Raw genomic sequence first — 19,983 nt, 5'->3', positions numbered from 1 at the left:
TCTCACACGAGCACTCCCTCATGCGAACACTCACGCACTCACTCACATGAGTGAGCACTCACACATGCAAACATGCACTCACAAGAGTGGGCACTCAGGGGAGTGTGCTCTCAGTAGAGCAAGTACTCAGGCGAGTGAGCACTGAGGCAAGCCAGCCCACCAGGGAGTGTGCACTCTGGGGAGTGTGCACTCCGGGGAGCGTGTGCTCACGCACTAACGCACTCACACACTCATGGACTCAAGCGAGCACTACCTCAGGCACTCATTCATGCACTCACGTGAGTACTCACTCAAACTAGCACTCACGCATGCACTCCCTCACACGAGCACTCATGCCCTCAGGTGAGCGCTCCTTTACTCACGCACTTATGCGCTCACACACTCACTCTCATAACCACTCACACGAGCACTCACACTCACTCACGTGAGCATTTACATGAGCACTCATGTGAGTGTTCACATGAGCACTCACTCATGCACACGCACTCACGCAAGCACTCATGCGAGGACTCACACAAGTACTCACTCAAGCACTCATGCACTCACGTGAGCACTCTCACGCGAGCACTCAGTCACGCACTCACGTGAGCACTCAGTCAGGCACATGCACTCACACACGCACGCTTGCACTCACACACTCACGCATGCACTCACACGAGCACTCATGCAAGTGAGCACTCACTCACACAAGCACTCACTCACGCAAGCGAGCACTCACGCGAGCATTCACTCACGCACTCAAGCACTCACTCACATGAACACTCTCTCACACACTCACGCACTCAAACCAGCACTCACGCGAGCACTCACTCACGCACTTGCACTCATGCGAGCACTCACTGACGTGAACACTCACTGACACGAGCACTCATTCATGTGAGCACTCTTGCGAGCGAGCGCTCACGCGCGCACTCACTCCCTCACACCACAACTCCCTCACGCGAGCACTATCATGTGAGCGCTCTCTCATGCGAGCACTCTCACTCACTCGCACGCTCGCTCACACACGTGCTCATTCACGCGCTCGCTCACTCAGGCAGGCACTCATGCACTCAGGTGAGCACTCACTCAGGCACTCAGGCAAGCACTCACGAATTCACTCACGTGAGCACTCACTCATGCAATCACTCACTCTGTAAGCACTCACGTGAGCACTCACTCATGCAATCACTCACTCTGTAAGCACTCACACGACCACTGAGTGATGCGAGCACGCACTCAGGCGAGCACACACTCACATGAGCACTCAGTCACGCGAGCACTCTCTCACGCACTCCCTCGCACTCAATCACGCGCTCACACAGAAACTCCCTCGCGCGACCACTCACACACACAACCACTCATGCAAGCCCTCTCTCAAGCGAGCACTCACGTACTCAGGCACTCACACACTCACTTTCGTACTCAGGCGAGCACTCACTCACGCACGCACTCACTCATGCACACACTCACTCACTTGAGCATTCTCTCAAGCACTCACACGAGCACTCTCCCGCGCGAGCACTCTCCCGCGCGAGCACTCATGCAGTCACGAATTCATTCACGTGAGTACTCACTCACGTGAGCACTCACGCACTCATTCACACACTCAATCACGCACTTACACAATTACACGACCATTTACTCACGCGCACACGCACTCACGTGCACACGCACTCATTCAAGCGACCACTCACGAGTGCTCACGCATGCGAGCATGCACTCACTTAAGCAACCACTCACACAATCACGCACTCACTCTATCACTCACTCGACCACTCATGCATGCACTCACACTCATTCACATGAACACTCACTCGCATGACTACGCACGTGAGCACTCACTCACATAAGCATGCACTCACACACTCAATCATGTGAGCATTCACTCATTCAATCACTCATGATCTCTCGGACTCATTCACGCGAGCACCCATTCATGCGAGCGTGCACTCACTCACGCGTGACCACTCACTTGCATATTCACACACTCAGTCATGCGAGCACTCACGCATGCAGGCAAGCATGTGAACGTTCTCTCACACCCTCACTCACGTGAGCACTCACGCCCTCACTCACTCCCATGAGCATTCATGCACTCACTCACTCCCATGAGCACTCACTCATGCGAGCACTCACTGACACACTCCCTCCCTCCCGTGAGCACTCCCTCAAGTACTCAAGCACTCACGTGAGCACTCATGCACTCAAGTACTCACTCAAGCACTCACTCACGTGAGCACTCACGCGCAAGCACTCACGCACTCAGTCGCGCAAGCACTCACTTGTGTGACTACTCACGTGAGCACTCACGCGAGCATGCACTCACGCACTCAATCACAAGCATTCACTCACGCAATCACTCATGCACTCACGATCTCACAGACTCATTCATGTGAGCACTCACACAAGCATGCACTCACACACTCAATCACGCGAGCATTCACTCACGCACGCACTCACGCGAGCGACACTGACATGAGTGAGACTCACTCACGCGAGCACTCACTCAGCGAGCACCCACTCAAGCACTCAGTCACACACTCACGCACGCACCCACTCACGCACGGAGGCTCCTCAAAGTAGCAGTTCAGTGCAGTGCCTCATTAGAGCTGAGGAAGACGAAGACCCATGCACACAAGTGGTCTCAGTTCAACTCCTTCTGGCTTTGTGGCAGAAGAGGAGCGTATTCTCAAAAACGGTCAAGGCAGAGGCCAACATGACAACTGGGGACTCAAAAGCATTCAGTTCTCAGATCACAAGAGACTTTACCTGTGGCCTTGAGCCCATTTTTCCACACCTCAATCTGTGAAATGGGAAGATCAGCTCTTCCCTCCCCCCTTCCTTTCTTAAATTGTGATGTTGTACAGGTTAAAAAACATTACACATGCAAAAYGAATGCTTCAACAAGGTAATGAAACAGCTCCTGGGTGACATTATACTCCCTGGGACTCCTTTTTATCCTGGGGCATATGCATACAGCAGTTTCAAGTCAAGAGAGCTCTGAAGGTCCTGGCTTGGCCACCAAAAGCAATGTAACTGTATTAATACGGCATGCAGAGTTAAGACACCTTTAGCTTATGCCATATTTTGCCATGCAGAGATACCCTTTGACATGTTAAGTCTGACACACACCATGTTTAGTACAAATGACGACCCTATCACATGTAGTGCAATAACGTGCCTTCAATTGCTACATCATCAACCCTGAAAGGAACATAAGGTTTGGCTTAGTGTGTGCAAAAAGGTTTGAACCTGCAATGCCAGGCAGTCACGGAGACACAACTGTACCTAGAGTGTTGTCAAAAAGTGCGCAGCAGGATCAGGCTAGAATGCATTAAAAAATTTAGTGGTTGCAGGCAGGTTTTAGAGTTAACGTGCAGACTAACAATTCCCTGGTTGCTCCTCTCTGCCTGGAAAGTCAGCATAACAATACACATGGGAAAGTATTACCTTTTCTCTAGAAAGGAAAATCATCATCTTTTTTGTTTTTCATCCAATAAAACATATACACAAAAATAGAGTCCCATGAGAGAGCAGCAGAGTCTACATCATAATGGCAAAAAAAAACCCCAACACACAAAAAACAAAAAACACACATGCTAAAAGCATTCTGTTCTTGAATTAACAAAAGCACACAAAGCACTTCTGTAGCTGTTCTGTCCTTAAGTTCATGACTATTCCTCACAGATCTCAGAAGAATTATATAAATGCTTAGAGGTAAGTATGTGCTTAAGCGCTGTGCTGGGTAAGAAACAGCCCTTGGGAGTTCCGCAGAATCCAGGATGATGTTTAGGGTGTCAGTATACAGCAAGAAACTAACAGCAAGAAGCTGTTTAAAGCTTCTGCTACTGATTTCATGTTAAAGTGCTAGTGTTTTCTTGAGTATCTTATTCTTCTCTCATTCATTTCTAATAAATCAGGAATGTATACCATTATATAAAAGGCTAAATATTCGTGCCTACATATCGCAATTAGAGACTTTGTCTTAAAGGGGAAAGAGGCTTTTATAGGGATTGTAAATGTTCATTTCTTGACTATTTCTAGCATTATAAGCTGAAAACTTTTGCCACTGACAGAATTAGTGCACATTCTCTGTATGATTTTGGTTCTCTAGTAGAAAACTTCATAAAGAAGGAATAAAAATTATTCCATTTCTAAATAAAAAAAGATGATCAACTTTCATGCTAATTCCTTTCCTCACTTTTCATGTCATTTCTCATTATACTAACGCTGATGCTGTGGCGTGCTCAAGAACAATCTAATCTCCATAGAAGTTAGCCATGCCCTGATAGATGTGTAAAAAGAGATTGAAATAGATGTTTTCCCTCTGCACAGTGAGGATGGGATCACATGCTTCTTTGATAGTTACACAGCTGAAGCACACTTTCATCTCAGAAAAAAGAATTCAGTAGGCAACAGAACTAGCAATGATAGCATTCTAGCTACTTATCACTGCACAGAGAAAAATAAGCCAAATACAAGCAGAAAAAAATGCAAGCAGTAAACAAATCAAGGTTAATAAATCACATGAACAAAGATATGCAAAAGAAATAATAAARWCATTACTACTCTGACATTACCCTTATATTAGATAYGTGTACTGACYGTTCCAYATACACAATAATTTTATTCTGAAATCTTACATTTTCATTAATGGCTAGAGGGACAAAAGAGACATGAGACTTGGAAAGAATTCTTGTTATTTTACCTCAGTATAAAATAAATATGCAGGCAAGAGAAAAGCTAGCTTGTGAATGTGCTTTTCGATTCCCATACTTGTTTTTCTTTGTGTTGCATAACATAGTACTTTTTTCATACGTGGACTTTAAACAAGCCTGCAGTTAGTTAACATGTTTCATAAAAGAGGTTCTCAATTTTTTTCCAATTGCTGTACAGAAAAAAAACATGAGCTCAGAAAAAAGCAACAAAGTAAAATGCAGATTCTGGTCAGTCTGAGACTGCAGGTGCTTAATGGATAGAAAAAATATTTGTAAAGGAGGACAAATTTACTCAACCTTCTAATTTTTCAGCTTCATAAGGAATGGATCGGCAATGCGGTCAGACAGTGTCCATTTTGTTAAAAAGGGAAACTTGTCACGTTTTGCAGGGGAGATGAATTTACTGAAAACAGGTCAAGCTGGGGCCATATACTGCTCTAATCCCAAGGTTTGAGTAAAATTTGACCAAAAGGCACAGACCTCTGAAGAGAGGTGGCAAAAATTTCATATAAAATTCYTTAAGCAACATGCTCAGTACACTTAGAAAAGATGCCAACATTAACCAGCATGGATATCTGGAAACWCGAAAGGACTGATAAAGTTAAACCGTGTTTAAGGTCTCTTCTACTTACAACATTCCACAACGTTTTAATTCTCAAGCGGAAGAGTTGTTCCAAATGTCTTTGTAGCCTATTTTCTGTGAGCAGGTCCTGCAGAGTCAAAGAAGCCTCATTTCTTTGAGGGGATTATAAGTTTGGCTGATAAAGACAAGAACATAAATGCAATATACTCAGAATTCTGAAGGTTTTTAAAGCCCTAAGGTATACAGTTAACGGCTTAAAAACTGACTAAATTAAATAAGTGTTAAGAAAAAGGAAAAAAAAAGTTAGATGAAACCACCACTCAATAGGAGTCAGTCTTACTGGATTCCACAGAATCCCTTCTGAATACAATTCAATATGTACAGTCTGGAGGTAAATATTACATCCCTGCAAATAAAACTAACAGACAACAGAAAGACTATCAGAAGCCTAAACAGTGAAGATGAGAGGAYATTCACTCAGAATGGGCCAAGATGCTTGTTAGGCTGGGTCCACGCAAAAGAACGTTGTATTACACCTCAATGGGAGGTTAGAAGCCTGTGAATAGAAATTGCCATTCACACCTATATAGTGGAGAATGGTACCTTGCACGGCAGTGACTCTGAAATAAGTGCCAACTTTCAGTATGATCCTTGGCTGCATGAAAGAGGAGACGTAAATAGAGATAGGTAAGTCATTCTACACATCTCCGAGGCATGGTTGAGACTGATAACAAAGTACTGCAGATGGACATCTTCTCATGTTTTAAGGACATTGAAAAATTGGAGGGGATGCAGAAAAGAGGTATCAGGAACCAAAGCCAAGGGACAAAAATAAAAATAAAAATAAATAAAAAAGCTGCCTTGATTACACCTTTTTTGGACAAAATACCCAGTATCATGGTTTTCAAATCCTGTGGAACAAGGCTAACAAGACCCAAAGACAGGAAAACACAGAGAGGCAAGCTGAAATTAGGTAAAGGTTTAAACAGTAAGAATGATAAACCACTGAAATAAATGACAAAAGACATAGGTTCCCTGTCTCCCAGTATCTTCAGATGCTGGTATGCCCTTCTGTCAAAGGCAATAAAGTGAAACAGAGTGGCCTGGTATTTGCAGGATGTTGGATTAGGTGATCTAACTACGGACACTGCCATGAGAGGTGAATTCAGCAGTTTATAGCCAGCAGTGCCAACTTCCTCATTTAGGTTGTCTCTACAATTCATCCTGCGGGCAAGAAGAAAAACTGCCACCTGGAGCTGGGGTTTGAACTGGAGCAAAAATCTTATCTTTTCCCTTCTCTCCTTAACTCCACTGCCACACGCAGTTTCTCAGTGCACTCACCAAACCAACGGTGATCCACAACTATATTTGCTCCCCGCTGCTTTGCTCAAAAAGCTCATCTGCTATTCTGAGACACTTAAGTTCAAGTTAAGCTTCCTCAAAATGTGCATCATTGGTGAAGTCTGTGAATGTAAAGTGGAAAAAAAAAAAATCACACTACCATACCATACTCTCGCTTATGTTGCAAATGCATCTCCCTGCTCTCAGTTTTCTTTCATCATAAAATAAATGTCAGATTTTGCACATTCCTATTCTGGGCATTCCATTTTATGATTGCCAAGTCTAGAACTGTCCTAAGCCAGTCAATGATCACAGAATTTTCATTGTTCTGCCTTATTTTTTTTCCCCACAGTTGCACATCAATAAACACAACYAATAGTGTTATGAACCCAGATAAGAAATGTTGACTTGAGAGAGTTTATCATAGTGAAAGAAATGCATCTTTTCAACATAGTGTTTGTGACAACTACTGTATAAAATAGAGTTCAATTGTATGATTGTGGCTATCATGTGACTAAAATGGATTTGTTTTCTTCCTCCCGGAGGCAGCCACAAAGTTAAGTAAATCCAGCAAGAGAAATTGCCTAGACACAAAGAAACAGTAGCACATCCGCCCCCATCTGAAYGGGCACCCTTGGAAAGCTCRCGGTGTGAAYTGGAAACGGAGAAATAAATTGTGGAGGAAAAACTCTGCGCCTGGAGGCTAAACACCTCGCCACAGAGACACGCAGCCCCCACCTTGGAAAAGGAGAAAGCCGCCTGCACCGGTGATTTCCATAACCGCGCTACGTAACTTAAAATGAGACGCACGGCCACTGTTTCGAGCATGGGGGGAGGTGAGGGGGGGAAAAAATCACGTCCCTTTCCCAGGCTATTTTAGCTAATACCTGCTGCAACTGTAAGTTCGCTCATAAGAAACAATCTCAGCATCAAATATTAAAGCATTTCCAGGGAAATCTGTAAGTTCTGCACTTACTGCACTCAATCTTTTTTGTTCATCCCATCAGCTGCTACTATATAATTAATAACAGATTAAAAAAAATAATGTTTTTTATTAGCACAATTCCTACCACTGCTAACAGAGAAGCATCATAAGACATCCACCAGTTCAAACCAAGTGATGCACGGTGCCCGTTTACCTGTTATATTTAAATTTCAAGCTGAGGTGGTTTCTTTTTTCCTTGATAAAACTGAAAAACATCCCACTTTCCAGCTGCTGCCCGCTCACATTTCCGCACCTTTTGCGGCACCACAGGCTCACCCAGGCCTTCTCTTCAAGGCCTTTTCTGTCCTCCCCCTTGCATTCACCCTCCGCTTTTACCCTGGCAGCTCCCCAAGCGTGCTGCCATGCAAATCCCCTATTACTGACCACCCACGGCCTCTCTGAGCCCTGGGAATGCAGGAGGGAATGTAGTTCCCTGCGCCCAGCCCTGCTCCCAGGGCAGCCAGCGCACGCGGGCACGCACTCACGCATGCCCTCAGGCACACACAGACTCACGCAAGCAGGCACTGATGCACACACGCACGCAGGCACACATGCATGCACTCACTCACACACGCAAGCAGGCACCACTTATTACGCCCTCCCCCCCCCACTACTTATTACACCCCCCACCACTTATTATGCCACCCTATCTAGTTGGTATACCCCCAACCCCCCTGCAGTTCTTAAGCACCCCACCACTTATTATATACCTTAACCACTATCGATAGGTCCGGAATTCGACAGGCATCGCTGCCACTCCATCTTGAGATGGATCCATGTCGATAGCCTTCGATGCCTACCCAGGGCAAACTGGGCTCCAGCGCAAAAGCCAGAGATGCCTGTCGAGAGCGAGATATCCACGGCGCTCGGCAGGCATCCGTATCTTCAGCTACCAATACCTATGGAGACCTAAGTGGTGCGATCCCTATGAGTAGGTAYGGAAAGAGATGGGCCTCGGTGCCTTGCAGCACAAATCAGAGTGCTTAGAGGCACTGAAAGTGCAATGTGCATGGAAGAACAGAGAATGTTTTCGACATAACCTTCATTTTTCTATGCATTTTATTACAGCTTAAAACACATCTGTAATTCAGATCAGATGCCTATTCCACTTTCAACTGGCCCATTACAAGCATTGCTATCTCCAAAAAGCGTGAGGCTCCAGCAGCCAGAGGTCTGTACTCTCAATCCTTGCGAGACAGCACCAGCACAGTACACACAGCGGGAGCGAGGTGAGAACTTAGAAGAAAAGGAGGAGAAAGAAGAATGAGAAATTCAGAATGATAGCTACCAAGCAGAGGAGAATTGGAAAGCCAAGCGCAAGCACTGCGGCTGCAGGCTGGAAAAAGCAAGAACAGCTATTTAGCCGACTCCTCAGCTGCAAAATTTGAAGTGGCATCYTGCAGTGTATATTTAGCAAGCAGTAATCTCAGGATTACACAGAGGGAAGGATATAAGCACAGTCCCATCTATCAGCCTAAAATATTACTATGAGTGATTTTTCTGAAGTGCTTACTTACTGTGGGGGCAAGATACAAAGCATTTTGCATTTAATTCTAATAATAATAAGTTCTAATAAATGCTGAGTGCAGATTTCCAGCTGAAACCACTGGCTCCTTAAAGTCAGACACAAAGTGTATCACTTTGGACTCAAAAAATACATATAATAAAATTAGGAAACGCCCCTGCAAACGTGGGTGAGCAGACACTTGTTTTTCTACAGGGCAGGACTCTCCCATTTAGCTTTCAAGTGGACGGTTTCTTTGGTGAAACGGAAAGGTAAAAATGCACACTTTTCTGCCTTCCCCATAAAAATGCAGGCAGTAGATATCTTAAGCGATAACGGTCTATACAGAATAAAAATATTAATAACTTGCAAATGCGCGTGCTGCCCTTGAGACTTGCACCCGAACCACTTGTGCGCCGCTTCCCGCTAGTTCCGCTACGCCCCCTCCCCGCCGCCCGGAGCGATGCGTGCGCGGGGGGCAGAGCAGCCCCGGGAGCGGCGGGGCCCGCGCTCACGGACGAGGACGGCGCTGCCGAGGCCGCGCAGCTGGCTCAGCAGCGGCCCCCGCGCCTGGAAGATGCGCAGCCCGCGGCGCGGCGCTGCGAGGCGGCGGGGGCCGTTGGCGCAGGGCAGCCCGGCAGCATGGCCGCGCCGGGCGGGGCGAGCGCCGCCTTGAGCCGCGTGCCCGGGGGCACCTCGCTGCCCGGCGGCATCGCCCCGCGCGTCGCCCGGGCGACGGCTGCCGCCTCTCCTCGCCGCGCCGCCGTGGCGTCGTGGCGCCACCGCCCACGTGACCCTCTGCGCCGGAGCGGGGCATTGTGGGGAACGTAGTTCCCGGCGCCCAGCCCCGCTCCCACGGAAGCCAGCGCGCGCACACGAGCACCGAGCGCGCCCCCTCGCAAGTTTGCTGACGATACAAAACTGGGAGGAGTGGCCGATACACCGGAGGGCTGTGCTGCCATTCAGAGGGACCTGGACAGGCTGGAGAGGTGGGCGGAGAGGAACCTCCTGAAGTTCAACAAAGGCAAGTGCAGGGTCCTGCACCTGGGGAGGAATAACCCCATGCACCAGCACAGGCTGGGGGTTGACCTGCTGGAAAGCAGCTCTGCCGAGAAGGACCTGGGAGTGCTGGTGGACACCAGGTTAACCATGAGGCAGCAATGTGCCCTTGTGGCCAAGAAGGCCAATGGTATGCTGGGGTGCATGAGGAAGAGTGTTGCCAGCAGGTCGAGGGAGGTGATCCTCCCCCCCTCCTCAGCCCTGGTGAGGCAGCGGGCTCAAACTGAAACACAGACAATTCCGTCTGAACATGAGGAAAAACTTCTTGATTGTGAGGGTGACAGAGCACTGGAACAGGTTGCCCAGAGAGGTTGTGGAGTCTCCTTCTCTGGAGATATTCAAAACTCTCCTGGACGTGATCCTGTGCAACTGCTCTAGGTGACCCTGCTTGAGCAGGGGGGTTGGACTAGATGATCTCCAGAGGTCCCTYCCAACCTCAACCATTCTGTGATTCTGTGATTCATCTTACCATCTGGCACTCGCTGTTAGGGTGAAACTCGGAAATGCCCTCGATAACAGCCCAGTCATCAAAGGACATGGATATTTTCAGACAACCGGGGCAGCCATTACTTCTGAGTAAATCTGTGAGATTGGGTTGAAGTAAAGTTAACAGACAGGCAATATTTAAAACCAGTGTGCCAGTAGCATGAGGGGGACCCCAGGAGTGTTYGGAATTCTAGAAGAGTTTATCTTCGCTTGTGTCCCAAAGATGGGCCTGCAGCGGTCCTCAACAAGAATGCGTTCCTTGGGTTTCTACATCAGCGGGATGAAAGGCCGGACAAATAGTCTGAGCTCAGGGAAAATGTAGCTGCGGCAGTTGTTATAATTGGAGCAAAACGTTGTTATTGCATTAAGGCTGATACGCTAACTGAATGACAGAGCCATGAAATTTATTGTTCAGGTTCCTTCAGCAAGTTTAAGTTGGCCACGCATCATATAAACATCAATGGGCATTTTGCCTAAGTTCAAATTGTATTTAACCCACTGCCAGTAAAGTAACGTAAAATCCCATGTAAGTGGAGTGAGAGTCTGAGTTAAAATTGTTTTAAAGAAATGAGATCAGTTGTTTTTTGGTTTGGGGTKTTTTTTATTTAGCCTTGTGGCTGGAACATTTTTTAACTGCTGCTCTACAGAGAGTTAATCATGATTATTACTGGAATGGAGATTTCTAATGTTTTCGCAGTATCCCTTTAGCTATCCATTTACTTAGAACAGGATCAAGGTAACAGAAATGAAGCAACTAAAGGAGCTTGTTCTGGCTACAAAGAACACATTAAAAATGGCTTTAATTTGAACTATATTTGTGGAAGACTCAGAACAATGAGAAATTAGAAAGATAAATACAAACACACAGAAATCACAATAGAAGAAAAGGTTATTGAAAGGACAGTAGAAGATTTTAAAAGTACATCTTCAGAAATAAAACAAGTTCAGGGCCAACAGAAATGTCAAGTGTTAAAAAAATAAAGGAATAATATTTATATTGAAGCAGTGATAGGACATAAATAATGATAAGAGATGGGGAGAGAAATAGTCTGTGGCAAAGAGGAGTAGATTCACATTCTAGTGTGCACTTCTGTAGGCCTGGGATTTTCACAGGGTCCAGTGCTAGCTGTTCTCTAAGAAAAAAAAAAAATCAATTATTGAAAAAGGTAATTTCACAGTTTTTGTTGGAAATAAAGGTCTCATTCAGAGCTCCTTTAAGTCAATAGAAAGAYGTTCATCAACTCAAAAGGCATCACATCAGGTTCTAAGCACACCATCAGTGAGTTGTGTACATATAGCTTCCTCTCTAGAAGAAAACACATACCTCTCTTGAGTTCACCCCTAGATCTTCTAAGGGATGCGTACATCAAACAAAAGGAGGGGGAGAAAAAGTGCTTGAGGAAATCAGGTCAGCAGGATAATCAAGAAATCAAACAATTCACAAAGTTTTTCTGTATTTGGTTTCTCCAGCAGATTAGCCTTGTTTAGTCTCTGTCTTCTTTTGTCATCCCAAGGTATTAGTACTTGGGTGGTGGGGGAGAATAAAACCCCACTGTTGCAGTCCCCCCGTAGCAATGGTCCTCTGAGAACGTTCAGTTGGAACAGCTCCGTAGGAATGCTGTATCAATTGCATTGATTACAGGTAACATTGCTGCCTCCCGTGTTCTTCCGTAGAGTGTTCTTTCTGCRTACGGCTCATAATGAAGGTAAGAAAAAAGAACAGACAAAACCAGCACTTTGTTGTTCCTCTTCCAAGTCRTATGACAACACACTCTGTTTTATGCAGCATAGTTCAAAATATCACCAAATGCACAAAGAAACTGAACTGCAAACTGGAAGGTTAGACATTTTCCTGTGGGTGGACGATGCACCACAGCTTTCCTGAGCCAACAAAGATAACGTGTATCTGGGGCTCTGGACCACTGGGTGCCAGTATGCCTACAGGTTTACTGTGTTGAAGGTGGCTTAGACTGGTATTAATTCTGTAGAAACAATTCCTTTGGAAGCACCAACTTCCTGACAGTCAGTCAGTGTAAATATTGCACATCTCTCAAGCAACCAAACGAAATGGTCTTGCAAACTGTGGAGGGCATCAAGGAAGTAACTGAAAAGTAACACAATCCCTTCACAGTCAGTATTGAAGGGCAGCTTGGGAACATCAGCTTCTAGGCGTGGATGGTATTTTAAGCATGCTTGAAAAGCAGGTTTTGTAATATTGCTGGGTATATATGAAAACTGGCCTCTTGCTAGGACTGTAAAATAATTTGTGGTTTTAATCTCTGATAGGCAAGCCATTATAATTTTTTATTTATTTACTCCATAGTGTTGCAGAATCTGGTGGATAGTTATGTTCTGTTAAGGCGCTCAGGAGGTGCCACACTGACTGAGAGAGAACGCTCGAGAGAACGCTAGTCTGCCTTTAGACATGACTGGGTGTTCTACAGAGCTGCAAAACTTGTGTAATGAACAGCTCTCTGGGAATTTCCTTTTCACCATAGAGTCTTAGGAGTCGGTTTGTACCTTAAAATAGGTTTATTATCCCTTTGAAATGGTGATCTGAATGGAGGATATTTTTATTATCCAAATATACGTGCAATCCTTTTCTAAATCCTACTCTGTTTTTTGCCTCAGTAGAGTTATTGGCAAGAAGTTAGGGAGGTTGCTCCATATTAGTGCGTTTCCTTCCAGCAGGTTTAAGTGTGTCCTTGTGGAACACTAGAAAAAGAGGGAAATAGCTAGGTTTAATGCATAGTCTGCCTTCTTAAAATGCTCATAGTTCTGAGGAAGTTTGGGCTAAGCAAGATAGGCTTGCTTTTACTAAATAAAATATAAAATGAGTAAATCTGCAATGGATGCCAGGCTGGAGCATAGACAGCACTGTGCTGACAAGGAATGAAGAAAGAATTATATTTTYCTCCCTAAAGGAATGCTTGTTTATCACCTATAACAAAACAGCTAAAACAGAACTGAGCRTGTTTTCAGTTATTCAGTAAACTTCACTGAGACGTGCAAACTTGGGGTGCTTTTTAGCCGGCAGGAAAGAAATGCTTGCTAGTTAGATAAATATGTCTCAATCCCCGCTCTTCTGGTCTTGCCTGTGGAGGTTGCAGCACAGCGTGGAGCCTTGTTGATCCATATTTATTGCTTGCTGCCACAGCTGGTTACAAGGGAGGCAGAATTCCTCCTGGAAGGCTAATTCGAGGAGCCAGCCCACTCCTTTGGGAAGGAGAGCAGCACATGCTCGCATCTGTACAGCTGTGCTAACGCTTGGTGCGAGCAGCGAAGGGGTAAGTGTCATTCGGCCCCAGAGCATGTCAGCAAAAGGCAGAGCTTGTACTTCTCCATGAAGCTTGTCAAGGCCCTGGACATGGCCCTGAGAGAGAGTTAAAAGGGTAAAGCAATCTCGCAGGCTGCGACAAAATCACTGTTTACTAAATGATTTGCCCAGGTTAGAAGTAAGTCTAGACCAGATATATAACCCAGGCATCCTTGATAACTGCATCTCTTCTGTCTGGGGAACATACCTTTTCCTAAAGAGAGGGTTTTTTAAATAGTTATTTCAAAATCGTTTGTAAAAAAAATAAAACCAAACCAGCTCACCTTTGAATAAGTTCTAGTAGAAGGCATATCCTTTTTGAAAGTTCTCCACCTCATGATATGAGAAAAATGTTTAAGTGAACATGTAAAGAATACAGTGCAACTATTACTGGGAAAAATAGTCTGTTCTTTTTCAGATCAAGAAAAAAAATCCTACTTTTTAATTACTCTGCTTCTGGAGATCTCAGTTATTGAACTCCTACTAAAAGTAAGAGTGATGATGGCAGGAGCAGGGCTGTGTATGTAAATATTTGTACTGAACATAAATCATGTTTTTTTATAGCTCACTCCTCACATTATCCCGATGGCAAGAGTATAAGGCAAGGTTTAATTTATATTTAAAGGGAAACAATAAATCCTCATGAGATTGTTTTGGGATTTGAAAATATTTCAGAGCTGCTTCTGATTGACTAATTTGTGTGACAGTGAAGAGTCAGCAACAAAAAAGACTGGGGTAAGGATATTTTTCAGCTACTTCTACCTGGACACTAGATGGATTTGTATCTTAATTGGGGTAAAAAAAGACAAGGAGGGGGAAATAGAGACTGCTGTGTCATTGCTCTCAGGGATTCACCTGGCTTTCAAACTGTAGTCAGTGGTTTTGCAGAATGACTATTTTAATGAAATACAGCCCAGCTCCAAAAGCATCACAAGTTTTGGCAGGCCCACATTGACTTTGGCAATGCAGCGTGTCTCTCTGTTCTGGGTTTTCCTAGAAACACAGGTAAGGAAGTTGCTGATTTCTAGAGTGTGGCATATACTACCAATGTTAGTGTTAGGCTTTTTACATTACAACAAATCATATAGCCTRGAAAAAATTATCAGAGCAGAAATACTGGAATCTCCTAGAACTTCTGGATGCCAGTTTTTATACTRCCTGCCTACAAGAGGCCTCAAAGAACTGATAACACTTATTTTTCTTYATAGTTCCTTGCTCTGATTTCTGAGCTTGCCTCTGTAGACACTTTCTCTGTGATGACAGGCAGCACAAAGAGGAGTGTAATCCCAGCTCAACTACGGTTTCAGCAGGGTGGCACCAGCTGCTAAGCCCCCGTTTCCAGCACGCAGCGGGGCTTTCCATGAATGATTTTTGTCCTGTTGAGCAATTTGGATAGCAGATTTTGTATCCTGGCTTCCGGATGAAATCTCAACCTCAAACAGCACATATTGCTTTCAGTCCTGAAACGCTGTTAAACAAATCTTTGTGTCAAATTAAAATGCAAGAATTTGAAAAGACAATCACTTATCTAAAGAGTGGAAACAGACAGCTAATAACCTCTTTCAGCAGAAGAGGAAAACATTCATTTTAAATTTTCCAATGTAGATCACTCTGTCCCCAGAATCTTTTTCCATTTTGCCATGTATTCTGCAGTCCCTCTTCTCCCTCCCTGCTGTGTTCTGCTATCCTCTTTCATTATGTTATCCATCTAATTTAGTTTATAAGCGCCTAGGTTCACAACACTTGTCTATTTGCCTGTAGTACACTGCATATCCAGGTTTTATTAAAAAAAAGGGACATTTTTATGTCCTTTTACTATGCAAATACTAAAATATTTACTGCTTCATTATAATTAGCATAAACATCCTATATGTATAAAGACTTCTAGAGTGTTTGAAACTTGTTTGCAGTTTTTGCAAGTGGCCTCTGTGTTATGTGGGCCATGCCAAAATATGTGGTGTGTTCACACCAACATTTTAAGTTGAATTTCAGATTTTACAAACTTTAAATATTAGCCTGGATCTTTTTTTATTCTTTTCTTTTAAAGAGACTTTCATATAAACAGCAAATGAACAAAACTTTGTAGTTCTAACAGTGTACAGGGATACACCACCAGGAGGAGGACTCCTGAATTCCTTTGGCTTGGGCTTTTGGGGTAGGATGGAGAATTTAGAATGCCCAAGGAAGTTCTGTCCTGAAGTTTCGGTGCAACAGAGTCTGACCTTCACGCTTTCAAGGAAATTTTCTTTCTATTTAGTGTTTAACAACTGAGAAAGAGCTTTGATGTAACTTACCTGGAAAAAAACTTCAGAAAAGCTCTCTTCCATGACTGCAAATAACGACTCTTTAACATTTACATAAGCGCTCCATTGCATTTATAGACTGTTAAAGAAATGACAGAGATTTCCCATCTTGAATAATCACACAAGAGGGCATTGTGTTTGAACTGCTAAAAAACTGTTTAACGTACAAGGACATGCTGTTTTGATAGTTTCCAACATATTGAGTGTACTTTGACATTAAACATTCCTCTCTCTCTTCTGCCCATGTAATGTTGCTGGCAAACACTGCTTCTACAATTCTTTCTGCAGCAAAGAAAGAGTTAAAGGAATAAAAAGAAAGCTTTTTTTTTTATGTTGTTAATTATTGCATTGCAGCATTAAATGTGTGCATGCACTTTAAATGTTCATTTAAAGCTCTGTAAATGCCAGCTTTGCCAGCATTTACTTGCTACAGGTTTTAGTCACAGAAGACACTTACTGTTGGGGCTCTAAGARGCAGGTCCTCCCGTTTGTAGGCATTGGCTTCTGAGTCATTCCATGCATTGAGGGACTCCACAGTTTTGGTGCAGCTGGGGTCCTCAGAGGAACAAGAGATCCCCCTTCGAATGGGCTGACTGCGCACGTGAAATCTAAGCAATAATGAAGAAAGAAAAGCTCTCCTCTGAACTTAAATCAGCCCAGTTTCCCTTTTCTTGTGTGTTAAGCAGATTGTCAGATTCCCTTGTCCGGAACCATGCGAGATGCAGTGCTGAGTTTCTCAGTGGAGCCTCAGATTGCGTCTCTCCRTCTCCAGCTTAGCAAAGGGCGGCAGCAGCAGCTGCCATTTAAATATAAGAGCCTGCAGGGTCTGCACATGCCCCGTTGGACACTTGTTCAATCCAGATTCAGGCTTCAGTTTAATGACATTGTAAAACTGATGCTCACTTAAAAATATTGTTATCTTTTTTTGCCTTTGACATATTTAAGTCTGAATTTTAATGCTATCACCACGTTATTCCTCTATGAAGAGAAAGAAGGTAAAAGATTGGTTTCACTAGCTGTCTTAAATATTAGTTCTTGCTGTTCATTTTCATGGTATTGGTGAATTAGCTTTTTGTGCTCTGTATTTAAAGATGTTTCTGTACAGTTCTGCTGAAATTGCCTGAACTGAAATAGATTCTGATACTTAACAATGTGCTTGTCTGCACTTCTGTCTTGCAGAATTTAGGTCATGCTTAGCAGTTGCGCACTTTGTTAAAGAGGAAAAATAGGAATAAAACCCACTGACATCCATCTTTTTCTGCCCTTCAGTTTAAAAAAGAACACAAATACCTTGGGCAGAGAACAGCAAATAACCACTTGTTTCAAGAGTTGTCTGTTTTCTTTTTCAGTTGTGTTTAGCAAGAGCGGACGTGAGCAGATCCTTATTCACATAAATCCTCCTGTACMTTGCTCTCTGTAAAGGAGTATGAATTGCTGTATTCCCAACTGAAGGCCCATTACTGTGGTAAAGTGAAGTTTAATTGAACTGCTGTAGAGAATTAGGCACAGAAAGTGGAAAAGCTGTTCTAGCAGATACCGCAACCTGAATATCACAGTGTTTAGGCCTTCCAGCCAAATGGCCCTATGCAAGCTATTAGCTTCATTACAGTTGGTAATAAAAATAAATGGCGTGAACTGTTTCCAGAAGCCTTTGTGAGAAGATTTAACAGGAACCGTATTCCCTCAGCTCTGCTCAGATTTCCCTTTTCATATACCTTTCCTTGAATTAGCACTTGCAGTACCTGACCTTAAATTAAGGGGAAAAGGCCTTTCTTTGCATGAACAGGAGGTGTACCATGGGTATATGTGACCTGTGCCTCTATATCAAAGGCACTCACCTGTAGTGCTGCAAATTCCCTTTCCTCACAGCCCCTTGAAGAAGGTAGCACATGCCTTGTATCACCAGGCCACTAAACACTAACCGGAGGAGAGACCTCTAAGACTCTACAGGCTCTCAAACTGTGAGACTTCAGAAATAATCATTAGCAGACCTGTTGTGTTTTCCTTATTGCTGCGTGCCAGAGAGATTTCACTGAGTATTCCTGCCTTGCAGCGTTGTGTAGACACACCCAAGCTAGGTTTAAATTAGCTGTGGTATGTGGCAGAACTGAGCTCAGAGGTGGCTGATCACCTGAGGATTTCCAGCTTGGTCGCGCTGCGATTCTGTAGTCATTCTCTTCCCCTCACCTCCGCAGGTGACATCGTCCACATAAACATCGGGGCGATGGTGGATGCGACGTAGCRGTATGAAGTTCAAAAGACATGGATGTGAACTCGGAATCTGTCATTGCGTTCTCTTGCCCAGGTGGTTCGGCTGCTGCAGTGAGCGTGCAGCTTCCCGTTCAATGACCACTGTAGATATGAGGCAGCAAACTGTGATGTTGGACATCTTGAGGGACAGGACCCTCTTGGAAGATAATACTGCATTTTACTACTACAAAGATAGGATACATCTTTACAGAAAGCCACAATATGAAACTGGCAAAAACTCCTAGTGTCTTCAAATAAGGCTTATCGAGGGAGTAGAGTAGGAAGTACGTTTTAACGGTTGAAGTGACGCGAGAGGAAAGAGTGGGAGATCTCCTATATGCGTGAACTTTATATCCATRGAAGTTACATCCTGCTATTATCAAGCTGATGAGACATAAATTTCAAGACATTATCTTCAAGGACAGGCATAAATACTAGATCAGAGATGTTCTTTGACTGTGTACACTAATTTTTTTTTTTTTTTGCTCAAATCCTCTTAGTTTTCTCCTGTATGTCTCAGTTTTGAGCAATGCCTAACAATCTGTTTACATACAGCTTGTACATTAAGTTTTCGTTTTCCCTGGGTCACAGATTCCATTTTTCTTCCTTCTTATTTCCTCTCATCTTTATGAGAAGTAAATGCACTGAAAACGTTTCATTTCCAGTTAGCCTGGAAGCATCCACTTCTCTGGCATTTCTGGGTGAACCGATAACATATTTGGCAGGATAATCAAATCATGCGGCAAGTGTAATCCTTTTTAAAGTAGATCAGACTTTATAGAAACTATGTGACTTTTGCTTCATTAGATTTGGCTTTGCTGTAAATGCCTTTCCTGATAGATAAATTTGATTAGTTTAGCAGTTCCTGAGAGGATATTATAAAAGAATATACAGTATAAAGGAAAGAAATTAAGTCTCCCCCAGAGAGAGGGGGCTGCTACTCCCAAGTGGGCTTTTGATTTGGTGTCCTCCTTGCCTCTGAGACCTGCCTTTGTGAATGCTAAGCACTTGCAACTGCAGGTGAAATAATTTCTGGAAATTAGACCCTAAGGCTAAGGTTCATCTTCAATGGAAATGTCGCCATGTTAGACAGTTGTGTGATCTTCTGTTGTTGCGAACTGCTAGAGGTAATTCAGCTGACCTATTTTATATTGGTTACCTCAGCTTCCTTGGAAGAAGAATGATGTCCTAGAACTGCACAAGGCGTGAAGTCTGAGTAATCACATTTGCCGTACCTAGTTCGGAAAGTAAAGCAAAGACACATACAGTAACAAGTCATTCATAAAACATTTTCTTCCAGATTTGCTTCTGTTTTACATGCAGTTTTAAACTAACAAACACTTTCAGACATAGGTGTCATCTAACTTCAATTATGTATACAAGGAGTAATTTCTGAAATTATTATGAACTTTTATTTTGTTCAATCTTCACTGATTTATTTGCTCTATTTGACAAT

General features: G+C 43.8%; 1 protein-coding gene across 1 annotated transcript in view; it reads right to left on the bottom strand.

Moving 5' to 3' along the window:
• Window positions 1-18,565, bottom strand: part of OPN4 (opsin 4) — a 39,949-nt gene extending 21,384 nt beyond the window's left edge. The window contains 2 exon segments of the mRNA XM_026069945.1: window positions 16,735-16,885; window positions 18,465-18,565. Coding sequence (XP_025925730.1) covers window positions 16,735-16,885; window positions 18,465-18,565 — 252 coding nt within the window.
• Window positions 18,566-19,983: the final 1,418 nt, after the last annotated feature.

This window comes from Apteryx rowi, unplaced genomic scaffold (assembly GCF_003343035.1).
Source record: "Apteryx rowi isolate R43461 unplaced genomic scaffold, aptRow1 scaffold_30, whole genome shotgun sequence".
Classification (NCBI taxonomy): Eukaryota; Metazoa; Chordata; class Aves; order Apterygiformes; family Apterygidae; genus Apteryx; species Apteryx rowi.
This window is presented reverse-complemented; position numbering and strand designations above follow the sequence as displayed.